General features: G+C 39.4%; 1 protein-coding gene across 1 annotated transcript in view; it reads left to right on the forward strand.

Moving 5' to 3' along the window:
- Nucleotides 1-12,617, forward strand: part of LOC129248895 (cytoplasmic dynein 2 heavy chain 1) — a 154,051-nt gene that overhangs the window by 126,893 nt on the left and 14,541 nt on the right. The window contains exon 19 of the mRNA XM_054888506.1: nucleotides 2,089-3,104. Within this exon, the coding sequence (XP_054744481.1) occupies nucleotides 2,089-3,104 (1,016 nt within the window). The remainder of the gene's footprint in view (nucleotides 1-2,088; nucleotides 3,105-12,617) is intronic.

The raw sequence follows: 12,617 nt of genomic DNA on the forward strand, positions 1-12,617 counted from the left end.
TTGGTCCCTCGATTTGTGGAACAAACATCAAGACGCACACCACAAATAGGAGGAGGAGGTCGGCCAAATACCCAAAAAGGGTGTACGCGCCAATTATATATATATAAAACTGTATACGCAAAAAAATTCTAAAAATTCTGGAAATGCAAATGTTGCAAAAATTGAAAAATTTTCATGAAATTTTGGAAAATTTTGATAAATTTTATACAAAGTTTGAGCCTTTGCGTTTTACGATTATGTTGTGGCGTAAACTATATTTCTATAAATACAGAAAAAAAAAATTGTGGTGTGTTTATATTTTTGCAACGGGGTGTATATAAGATGAGAACGTAGAGGTACGAATTAGTTAGAGTTTAGTGCAAGTATAAGTGCACACAATGCATGATTCATACATACACACATTTCTGTGGTAGCTTTGAATATTCTAACAGATTAAGAGATTTGCTTGCCCAAGCCATTGCGCGAATTGCATAGTCCATCTTAGCATATGAAATGGCCTTCGTTAAAAATTTACAGTCACTTTTACACTTTCACATTCTTAGCCGCCTTCTTAAGGCGCGTAAGATTTTTACTTTTTTTTGCATTAAAGCATTTGCATTTTATCTACAAAATGGAATTAGCCTAAGGAAATTTAAATTATTTAAATTTCTAATTTTATTTTTTATTTATTTTTTTATTTTTTTATTGCGACTTACAAATGAAAATAAGGAGTTTGCAAGCTGCGAAAAGTATAATTAATTGAAGGGATACTCATCCACATTGGTAAACAGAAATGTCACCTACGCATTTTCGAGAGCCTCTTTTGAGGCCGATTCGGACCACCAGCAAAATGTTTAAGTACGTGAAATTCTGTTAATCGTTTGGTGCTAAGTCTGATGCAATAAAATCAGCCATCCATATCTGGTCGACCTGGCATTGTCTTGACAGAACAAAAGCAATGCCCCACTTATTCACCAGTTCTGGCCACCTCTAGTCAATCGCCTGCTTAGAAGTTGACAGTAGAGTTCCGAATTTAGTATTTGTTTAGATGAATGCAGCTCATAGTGGCTGATTTCTTTCCATCAAACATACACCGAAAGCTTCAGGACTACTTTGAGCCATTTCATTGCGATCTTTTTCGATTGTTGTTCTCACGCGGGATCCATGTTCCATGGCCCTTGACAATAGAAGTCCTAATTTAATATAGGTTCCGAATTTATTTGGTTCAATGTGAGCAACTCATAGTGACTGACTTCCTTCCAAGTCTACCGAACATACAGTGGAACCTTCAGAACCAATAACTCGGGCTTAACGATACTTTGAGCCGTTTCCTTGCGATCTTTTTCGACAGTTGTTCACATACACGATCCATGTTTCTTCGCCATTTACCATCTGCTTCAAAAATATGCTGACTTCATACAACTTCAACAAAGCATCAGCGCCATAAATTCGGCCCAAAAGGTTTAATCCGTGCAACACTCGTGCAATGTAAATTCACTGTTTAATCAGCAGTCTAGATTTCCACTATTTTATCGCATTATCGATGATTGGCCTACCTACTTACCAGTGTGTGCCTTCGAAGTCCATACTATTGGAAGGGAATGAAAGGAATGCATTTTGTCCATAGAAGACAGACATTTTGTTGGCCTCCTCCTCCGATTTTTCACACTGCCCGTAGTGGTACTGAATAATGTATCGATTTTTGCCTCTATTTTTCAACGCTGGAACACACAACTGGCTTCACCAAACGCCAAACTAACAAAAGCAGTCCACATTTACAATTTCTATTTCTATTCTATTCTTTTTGGTTGTTGGCGGGCAAAAAGTACAATAAGTTGGCATTCAGTTACTCACTGGTTACCAGTCACAATTTACCGCACTTTTGTCGAGACAAGACCTTTTTAGCATCCATTAAAAGAGCTAAAGCTTTCTTGGCCAAAGTACAAGAATTTTTGCCTTTAGTTTAAAATTTAAAATATCTAAAATAGCACAGCTTGACTAGAAATAGAAATACAGTATTTTTTATGCACAGTAAGAAAAATCCGGTCTGCATCAACTGAATGAATCCAATTCTTTTCTCAAAATGTTTCCTTTACTCTTTCTCAACAGATCAAACTTAACCAGCATTGCGGTATTTTTGTCACCTTGAATCCAGCTGGCGCCGATTATGGTGGCCGGCAAAAACTGCCCGGCAACATTCAAGCGCTATTTCGGCCAATTGTTATGCAACAGCCCGAGCCATTGGAAATCTCACGTGTCATGCTTTTTGTGGAGGGATTTCAACATGCCAGCGAAATAGCCGAACGAATTGTCGAACTTTTTGATTTGTGCACAAAAATGTTGTCTGTTCAACGCCATTACGATTGGGGTTTACGCGAGTTGAAAACCATTCTATTAGCTTGTGGCACTGAGCTACGAGTTCACCTCATCAACAACAAGAATACCGAGAGAATATCCAGTAGTGAAGTGGACACTGCAACAGCAAACGATAGCGAAAGTAGTTTGAATATGGAAATGTCAGTTGTAGTGCGCATGTTACGCATGTCCATTCTCTCCAAGCTGCAACTAAACGATGTGGCGCGTTTCGATATGCTACTAACAAACGTTTTTCCGGAAATTGGAAAAGTCACGCAAAGCAAATCTGAACTGCAACAGGCATTAGTCGAGGCAAGTGCCAAGCTGGGACTCTGTGTCAACGACATGCAAATCGAAAAGGCGTTACAGTTGCATGAACAGCTCAGCAAGCGTATGGGTGTGGTGGTAGTAGGCCCACCAGGGTGTGGTAAATCCACAATAATCGCATTGCTAAGGCAAGCTTTGATGTCGGCAGCAACGAAATTGACATCATCCTCATCATCATCAGTAGCAGCAGCAGCAGCAGCAGCATCGTTGGCGATGAGTGCTACACAAATCCGCCTTCATACAATCAATCCAAAGTCGATGAGCCGAGTTCAACTGTTGGGACGCCTTGACCCAGAAACACGTCAATGGATGGATGGCGTGTTGACCAATACAGCAGTGATGGTGAATGCGGAGCCGTTAAATGTTCACTCATGGATAGTGTGTGACGGCAGCATCGATCCGGAGTGGATTGAAGCTTTGAATTCAGTGTTAGATGACAACAGGTAAATGAATGAATATGACGTAATGGGGCTGGCTGAAGGAGCAATTAAGCTCATGACATGAAAGCAAAAGAGAATTAGATGTCCGTTGAAATTCCTCTGTCTGAGAAGCAATTTTGCTATCACCCTGTCAGGAATTTTCAGGAAGCAATTGGTTGACAGCTGTCTGTATTGCACCAATTGTTCTCAAGAGCTTTATCAATAAAAACCTTGATGTACCCAACATGGGTTATAGATCTTTGGTTATAAATTTTAACATAACATTTTTTATGACAGAGTGCCCCATAATTATCAAATTCTGTGGTCAAAAAAAGGCATTATAAAAACCAGGCATAACTCTCATAAAAACCCGCCGCCATTATGAAGAAAAGGCACAAAGTGTCAGAAATTGGAGAGGAAACTCACATAAAACCTTTAAGGTAGAGTACTTGGCAGCAAAAAATCACCTTCTTTCATACGGACTCAGTTTTCGTTCCATTTCTACAACTCAAAACAGATGCATCATATTTTCGGGATCAAGAATTTTAGGCTCAGTGAAATTTGCAATTTCAAAAAATATAACTACAAAAATGGAAATCCTAAACCATGAAAATAGTTTTGGAATTGAAAAAATCGGACGGGAACTGCGAGTTTGTTTGTCAAAAGAAACACCAGACTGTTTATATAACTTGGTAATTCTTTTATTTTTATTTTTTTTGCGTTGGGCGGTTTTTTGAGAAATCTTTTTCTTTGAACGAGAATATTCTCTAGCGTTCATTCATATTTTTGATATATGGAGGGCTGTAACGGACTAAGCTAATATCATTCAGAACCAGATTAAAAATAACTACGCAGTGGTATTAAAAAATTCTCCACTGTCATATCTGTTAAGCGGAAAAAATACTTGCCTAGACCTTCCGATATTAAGAGCATACCCAGAGGCGGATCAGGGACCATCTTGCCAAAATTTGCGACGGACATCACCTAAATACATAGTTTTGATTAAGTCAGTTTTTTGTTTTTCAGTCACTAATGTCAAGTTACACCATTGAGCAACACATGGAAGTGATAGCATTTATTTTCAAGATAAGTATTCATTAGTGAGTAAATTGCCATAAGTAGATGGTCAAGCATGGGCTACGACACGGTAAAATCCTAGCTTCCATTTCGGCACTTCCCAAATTGGAGTAATATACACTCCCGTCTACAATAGCCATTACAAGGATCACGACCCTCTTACGCTCAAGGGTCGCGAAGTAAGACAGGGCGAATCCATCCATCATATAAGTACACAATAGCTCAAAGTTCGAGGGTAGGGTGGGCGGAGGAGTATACTACTTTAGCTTTTAACTTCCCGTCTACTGCAATGTCTTTCAGGTTGAATTGATAGTAACAATAAAATCCGTGACCAAAGTTGAGTGATGAGTACATAGATAATGACATAGGTATACCCTCACAGTCTTGCAAGGTACTTATTTTTAAGAAAATTGTAAGAGCAGCGAAATAAAGATGGCGTAATGAAACCACCAAACGGTGACAGCTGCGCATGTCATAGAGAATGGGAAGATCCCGATACCCCAATCGTTGACGAAGGAATTGTCGTTCCGTTACCCGACCATGACGAGGTGAGAATAGCAATATCACGGCTAAAGAACAACAAAGCCGCGGGCGCCGACGGACTGCCGACTGAGCTATTCAAACATGGCGGCGAGGAGCTGGTAAGGTGCATGCATCAGCTCCTATGCAGAATATGGTCGGATGAAACCATGCCTGCCGATTGGAATTTAAGTGTGCTCTGCCCAATCCATAAGAAGGGCGATCCTGCAATTTGTGCCAATTACCGCGGGATAAGTCTTCTAAATATCGCCTATAAGGTTCTAGCGAGCGTATTGTGTGAAAGGCTGAAGCCCACCGTCAACCAACTGATTGGACCTTATCAGTGTGGCTTCAGACCTGGAAAGTCTACCATCGACCAAATATTCTCAATACGCCAAATCTTGGAAAAGAGCCATGAAAGGAGAATCGACACACACCATCTTTTCGTCGACTTCAAAGCTGCATTCGACAGTACGGAAAGGAGTTACCTGTATGCCGCGATGTCTGAATTTGGTATCCCCGCAAAACTAATACGGCTATGTAAGATGACGTTGCTCAACACCAGCAGCGCCGTCAGAATTGGGAAGGACCTCTCCGAGCCGTTTGATACCAAACGAGGTTTCAGACAGGGTGACTCGCTATCGTGTGACTTCTTTAACCTGATGTTGGAGAGCATCGTACGAGCCGCAGAACTTAATCGCTCAGGCACAATATTTTATAAGAGCGTACAATTGTTGGCGTATGCCTTAACAACCGCGCTGTTAGTTCTGCTTTCTCCAAACTGGATAAAGAGGCAAAGCGAATGGGTTTGGTGGTGAACGAGGACAAAACGAAGTACCTCCTGTCTTCAAACAAACAGTTGGCGCACTCGCGTATCGGCACCCACGTCACTGTAGACAGTTATAATTTCGAGGTTGTAAAAGACTTCGTCTATTTAGGAACCAACATTAACACCGATAACAATGTCAGCCTTGAAATCCAACGTAGAATCTCTCTTGCCAACAAGTGCCACTTTCGACTAAGTAGGTAACTGAGCAGTAAAGTCATCTCTCGACGAACAAAACTAACACTCTACAAGACTCTCATCATGTCCGTCCTAACGTATGGCGCAGAAGCTTGGACGATGACAACATCCGATGAAGCAACGCTTGGAGTGTTCGAGAGAAAGATTCTGCGTAAGATTTTTGGACCTTTGCACGTTGGCAACGGCGAATATCGCAGACGATGGAACGATGAGCTGTATGAGCTTTACGACGACATAGACATAGCGAAGCGAATAAAGATCCAGCGGCTTCGTTGGCTGGGTCATGTCGTCCGAATGGATACAAACGCTCCGGCTTTGAAAGTATTCGATGCGGTACCAGCTGGTGGTAGCAGAGGAAGAGGAAGGCCTCCTCTGCGTTGGAAAGATCAGGTGGAGAAGGACTTGGCTTCACTTGGTGTGTGTAATTGGCGCCGGTTAGCACGAGAAAGAAACGACTGGCGCGCTTTGTTAATCTCGGCCAAAATCGCGTAAGCGGTTATCGCGCCAATTAAGAAGAAGAAGAATGAAACCACCTGCAGAATCATCTGACAATCGTGACCTGACTCTCAGTGCTAAACAAACTGAATATCTGCTAAGCCAAATAAGTATAGTCTTAGCACACTGATATCCGTCATAGCCAGGTACTGTCCAGTGGATGGGCGTACAAACTTAACTTCTACAGAAGCTGTCTAGATGAGAAAGAGACGATCTCGCTCCTCCTGTGACATTGTCGTGCTTCATCCAGACGTAGATTTACCATTTTAGGTAGGCAATTTTTTACACACTGGTTTTAGGAGGAGGATAAGTTGCCCACGGGGCATCACAATGGGCTATCAGCCTGAGTTTGTTTCCCTTCAACCTAACCTAGTAAAAGCGAAGTGTGCAATACATTAGCAGAAAAATAATATTTAGCGATGATTCGCAGTTTTAAATTAATAGCTATGTCAACAAGCCACCTTTTCATATAAGAGATAATTCCAATCCTATTTAGTCCAAAATTCTTCGAAAACAACGTTGGGGAGGCCAACACCGTCAACGGCGTACGCTACAGATAGATGGTAACTAAAGTAATTTGAGCCCAAATCGAATGGTATGGGTGCGGATGATATGTGGTTCCAGCATGTGCCACATAGGGAATACCACAATGAGCATTCTGAATGTGCTATGACGTTTCATCGCCTGGCTGGAATATGCGAATCCTGCTTTCTTGAAATGATAACATAGGCTACAATATTCTGTGGAATATCCATTGAGAGTTCGTAAAAGTACGTTCACATATGCAGTAATTAGCAATAAATCAACAAAAATTAATCTACCCGTTCACAAATGGCAGATTAGATGCGAAATTGACAATCAGCTGCCAAAGCTGTTTTGAAAGGTTTTTCTTCATAGAAATTGGATTGTTTAATTATTATTAACGATGTGAAAAAACAGCAAAAAGACGTAATAGTTAGTTTAATTGCGCAATTTGCTGCTAGTAACAGTCAATTGGAGGAAATCCGTAGATGACGTCTACTGAATTTACAAAAAATTATGGCAGCAATACGCATTAGAAATTCGATATTACCTATATCATATTTTTTAATAAGCAATAACAGGCCAAAGCGTCTATGGACACACTTTTTTTTCTGTAATATGAATACATAATTAATAATATCTAACAAAATTTTTTTTAGAATTATGTCTACAAACCGCTTTTCTTTGCCGGCGTCCGTTTTATTTAGTTTTTACTTTTGATATTTCTGCAAACATTCGTAATAATAACTATCGATAACTCAGGCTTGTACTGAAAAAAATATCTTTATAATCGGAGAGAAAATGTTGTTTGGCAAATCTCGCTTTTTAATTGCGGATTGGGAGTTAAGCTCGAAAAAGTAGATAATCTAGTTATATGCGAACCTGTTATAAGTCCGCTCTATAAGGATTAGAAGTCTATTTGATGCTCTCTTGGTGGAAAGGATGATCTGCTTAGACTGTCTCTGTCCTGGAGCTTCCATCCTTCTTCATCATAAATGGCGCAATTTTAGCCATCCAGTGTCGCATAAATTACATGTCTTCCCATTCTTTGATAACTTCATTTATGTGGGTTTCGGTAAGCCTGACTTAGCGCTAAAAATACAATAAGTCAACAAAGTTTACATCGTTGCTCAAATTCATCCATCAGAAGCTGCGGCAGACATTTGAACGATGCCATATTTCGTAAATAAAGTCGTATATGGGCCTTTCAAATAAAAAAGGAATTTGGCTAATAAGTTAGATTGATAGGTAGATAGATTTGAGGTTTGCACGTCAACTCATGGCCTTTTGTGCCCTCCACTCATCACAGTACCTCATCCAAACTCAGTTCCCTTATTAAACTTGGTTAATAACTTACACACAACTCGTTTTATTCCACCAATTCTATCCAATTTCAAATCTCCAACAAGCCCAGTACATTCATCTACAAATTATGTTCCGTTAGATCAAAGTACTGCTTCCAATTTTGTGATAAAAAAAACTAAAGAAATAGTAACGTATTTTTGATGATGTTTTAAATGAGTATCGTTTCGTTTATTTTTAGTAATGTTAAGATATTGCAAAAAAGCTCTTTCGGTATTTAATTTAGACAAATTTATTTTCGGATAAATTCGGAATATTAAGCTGATGCTTTACTCACATTTAGGTTACAGTTTATTCATAATCTATGCTCTTATAAATTACACTTCAAAAATAAAACTAGTAAAAATAAAAATAAAAATAAAAATGCGACACTTATTGCATTCAAATGTTTTTTAAGCACTAAAAGCGATTTTTACATTACGATACGAGTATATGACCGTCACTCCTAAGATTTTCACAATTCTCAACCTTCTTCTTAATTCTCTTCTCTCTCTCTCTTGATGCATATATGCCAGTTAATGAAATCAAAATGCTTTATAAAAAATAAAGGTGAATATGGATTTATGTGAATATTTAAGTGAAATCCCCATTTTCGAAACCCAGACTAACAGCATCGCCGGGTTGAACTTAACACGTACATACCTAAGTCCTATTGCTAATTGCAAGTAAAAAATATATATAGTATATTTGTATTTTATAAAAAGATTGCATTCGAAAAACTTTGCTTGCTTTTCAGCGTCAAGTAACACCGCTGCGCTGCCGCTTTCGTCTTCATTAAGAACCTTTATTGGCCGCGTAGTGTTGCTGCATTTGTTGCTGTTGCTGCTGCTGCTGCTGTTGTTGGTGGGCATGAGTGGCTGGTGGTAGTAGAGGCGCGTGTGTGCGCATCTGTGACATGTGTGCCTGTGGCGCCATATGCTGGAACATGCTGCACTGCTGCTGATGCAAGTGATGAGCGTGCGCATGCGCATGCGCGTGTGCATTCTGGAAGTGATGTGGCGCTGCTATGATGTCGGTTGAGGTGTGTAATATGATTTCTGGTTCAATTATGGCAATATCTCGTTCATCGCCGTTACCCGAACTCGTAGCGCCAGGCACATGACCACTTGCAGTGAGCGGAGACGAGGAGGCAGCTGCATCCGCATTATACTCCTGCTTGATGGCATGATACTCTTGCTTAATGCCATTGGTTGGATACAGCGAAGCGCTTAGGTTCTGATGCAAGATAGGGTGGCACAATTGTGGCATAAGTGTAACACCGGCAATCGGTAGTGGATGGTGGGCAAAATTCGGTGGTGGATAGAGTATACCTTTATTCAGTTGTGCCATATGAGCAACGGGTGCTTGCTGGTGTATGCTCGCACTCGCCACGGAGGCACTTGACGCTATTGCTGTACTGATCGCCGCAGTGGCGGCGGCGGTGGTGGTGATGGCATGGTTATTGTTTGACGATGACGATGCATGATTCGCATTTTGGCTAGCTACGGAGATGCTGGCGCGTTGACGACTAATAGTCTGCGCCGGCGTACCGCTATCGTTGGGCAGCGTATCTGAAATGATCACCTCTGGTTCTACAGGCACTGGTGGTATATTCACAAAATCAGCTTGCAGCGATTCTTCGCTGATTATGCCCTTTTTGCGTTCTTTACGTATCTTATCACGTAACTTCTCCAGCTGGCGGAAGGCTTCGTTGGCACGACGTGCCTTCTTCCGGTCACGATCGCGTTCCTGTTCCATGCGACGATATTCGGGGTTGAGGCGTTTCATGCGCTTTCGCTCCCGATCACGTTCGCGCATCAGCATCTTATTGCGTGCCTCTTCCTCGGGGGTGAGCTGAAAGCGAAAAGAGGAATGCATTTAGTGGAATTGATAAATATGTGAAACATTTTTTAAATGAAAAGCAAAATAAAATAAGTAAAGAAGTACGCAAATTGAGCTTCTTCGGTATACTTTTTCAAAGGTCTGGAATTAGTATAAACATTTTTATGCCGGCTTAGATTTTCGAGATATTTAAATTTAAACGTGAATAACCTATATTTGAGGTTCGGTCTACATTTGAGGTTATGTTGATCGTGATTTTTTTTTTAGCCACATTCGGCATCTTAAAGCACAAGTCTGCTCTCGAATATCGTTGAATGCTGCTGCAATAACTATTTTTTTCGCTATATTGAATTTATGAATACGAATCGGCGCAGTAGATTTTTGCATATTAAAAAATTTATATATTTAAAAATTTTTAAATGCGCTATAATTCAGTTCATAAAAAATTGTACGTTAACGAACAGACGAATCACATTTCTTGATTGATGTGGCTTTTTTTGCTTAGGGAACTGGTGTAAGAATATGTTTATAAACATTTGCGGCTGCACACGACGCCAAAAAATTATTTCACAAACCAGCTGAGAAGTGCATAGGAGTGGGCAGTGAAAAAATAATAAAAGAAAACTCGATTTTAGCCAAGGAAAAACAATTTAATGACCCTAAAGTCTTCTAAGCTTTCAAAGTAGAGGGGCAATTCAAAAGATTTTCTGTTGTATGGGGACCGACCCGGTTTATTTTGCAGCATACTTTTCACACTTCATACTGGATGACACAGTTCTTTACCAGACATCTGAGTCGTTCAAGTAACGCAGCCTCGCCTGATGCGAAAACGCACTCGGACCATAACTTTTTTTCTGATGTATAAGAATGATTTTTTAAACAAAATATAAAACATAATAAAAAAAAATCTTTTCACAAGATTTTTAAAATTTTACAACTTTTCATCAAAAATTCAAAATTTTTAATCAGAATTTAAAAAAACTGGGTACGAATTTTTATAGCCCATTAAAAAAAATTGTTTTTCTCATCGATTTTAGATCATTTTCGCTCCTGAAGGTGAAGGCTCCTTTTTTCCATTATACGGAGCAAACGTGAAACATCGTCAGGAGAAAAAATCAGTGAAAGTTTTGAGCGACTTCAAACTTGCACTTTGTTATATTAAAATTTAAACAGCGTATCCAAATTAAAAAAAAATTGATAAAAAAAAATTTGATAAAAAAAAAATTATAAAAAAAATTTTAATTTCCATGCAAATTTGTAGAATTTTTATAAATGTACAAAGTTTGATTCTTAGCTTAGGACTTTGTTATAGAATGAAAAATAATTTTATAAAAAAAATAGTTAAAACTTAAAAATAAATTAGCTCACATGGAAACAACACATATTGAACAAGCGATATGAGATGAAAAAAAAAAAATCCGGCAACTCCATTGGCTACTAGAAAAGCAATCAAACTTAAGCTTATTTAATAAGCAAATAATATAAAAATCAATAATAAGACCGACATGGACATTCGGACTAGAAATATGGGGGACTGCTAGTAAATCAAACCATGAAATTATACACAAATTATACAGAGAAGTCTATCTAATATACTAACAACAATCAGCAATACATTTTGATACATAAGAAATGACGATATTAACGACGACCTCGGCATAGACACAGTCACTGAAACATTAAAAAGAAGCAGCAGTAAGCACATCTTGAGACTACTCAAGCAAAAACCTAAAAACGAGACTAATAGCGCGAAAGATTTGGAGTGGGATACGGTACACTAGTCAGTGCTAGTTTACCGGGGCGGCAGTCCTTGGTCGGGAAAAACTCGCATCATTCCGGTAACTTAGAACCGTAAGCTCCCGAGCCCCGAATTCCGTTATCAGAGTCCAACCACCACCTATCGCAAACGAAGAGCTCCAACTTCCACGAGAGTCCCGCGTAACCTTGGCACAATTACGTTCTGGATACTGTAGCAGGTTAAACTCCTACTTATCCAGAATCGACCCCGACATACAAAACATGTGTCCGGCATGTGAATGCACCCCGCACAACACTAACTACCTTTTCACATGCCCCATCAAACCCACTCATCTAACACGCCTCTCTCTCTCTCGACCCAACCTGTAGAAACAGCTAGTTTCCTGGGCCTACTTACAGTTAGATGAGCTAGACGAAGACGACCGGTGATTACACTACACTGGCAGGGCAAAGTTACTGCTACAACAACAACAACTAATAGCGCGAATGGAACTTCAACCAAGAAGACTAAAGCACAAAACAACCAGAAATCTTGCTCGTATTTTAATATAAAATAATTATAGAAATCCAGGTTACGTTAAAAAAATTTTAACTAAATACCACTAAAGCCAATAAGGCTCTTTTGCAAAGGGAAGGGACATTGTAATCCCAAAAACAAAAAAAGTAAGTAAATACTCAAATCTTGTCAAAATTTGGTGTCTTCGGGCGTGTATTGAGTTACTCCAAGCTCCTTTTTGGTCAGTATACTTTTCACTTACACCCAATATCTGCTTTATTGCAGAAATTACTGAGAAAAAATTATATTTATCAAAATAAAAATTAGTAAGTTTTCGCCAACTACTCTTTAAAAGTATCCAAGTATCCTCTAAGTAGCTCTCGAACATTCGTTTGAGAGCGAGCTAATGTGAGAAGGCAGCAACCCAGGATAACTGCGTTTAGGACACACCACGTAAAAATCC

The sequence above is a fragment of the Anastrepha obliqua genome, chromosome 5 (assembly GCF_027943255.1).
Source record: "Anastrepha obliqua isolate idAnaObli1 chromosome 5, idAnaObli1_1.0, whole genome shotgun sequence".
NCBI classification, from domain to species: domain Eukaryota; kingdom Metazoa; phylum Arthropoda; class Insecta; order Diptera; family Tephritidae; genus Anastrepha; species Anastrepha obliqua.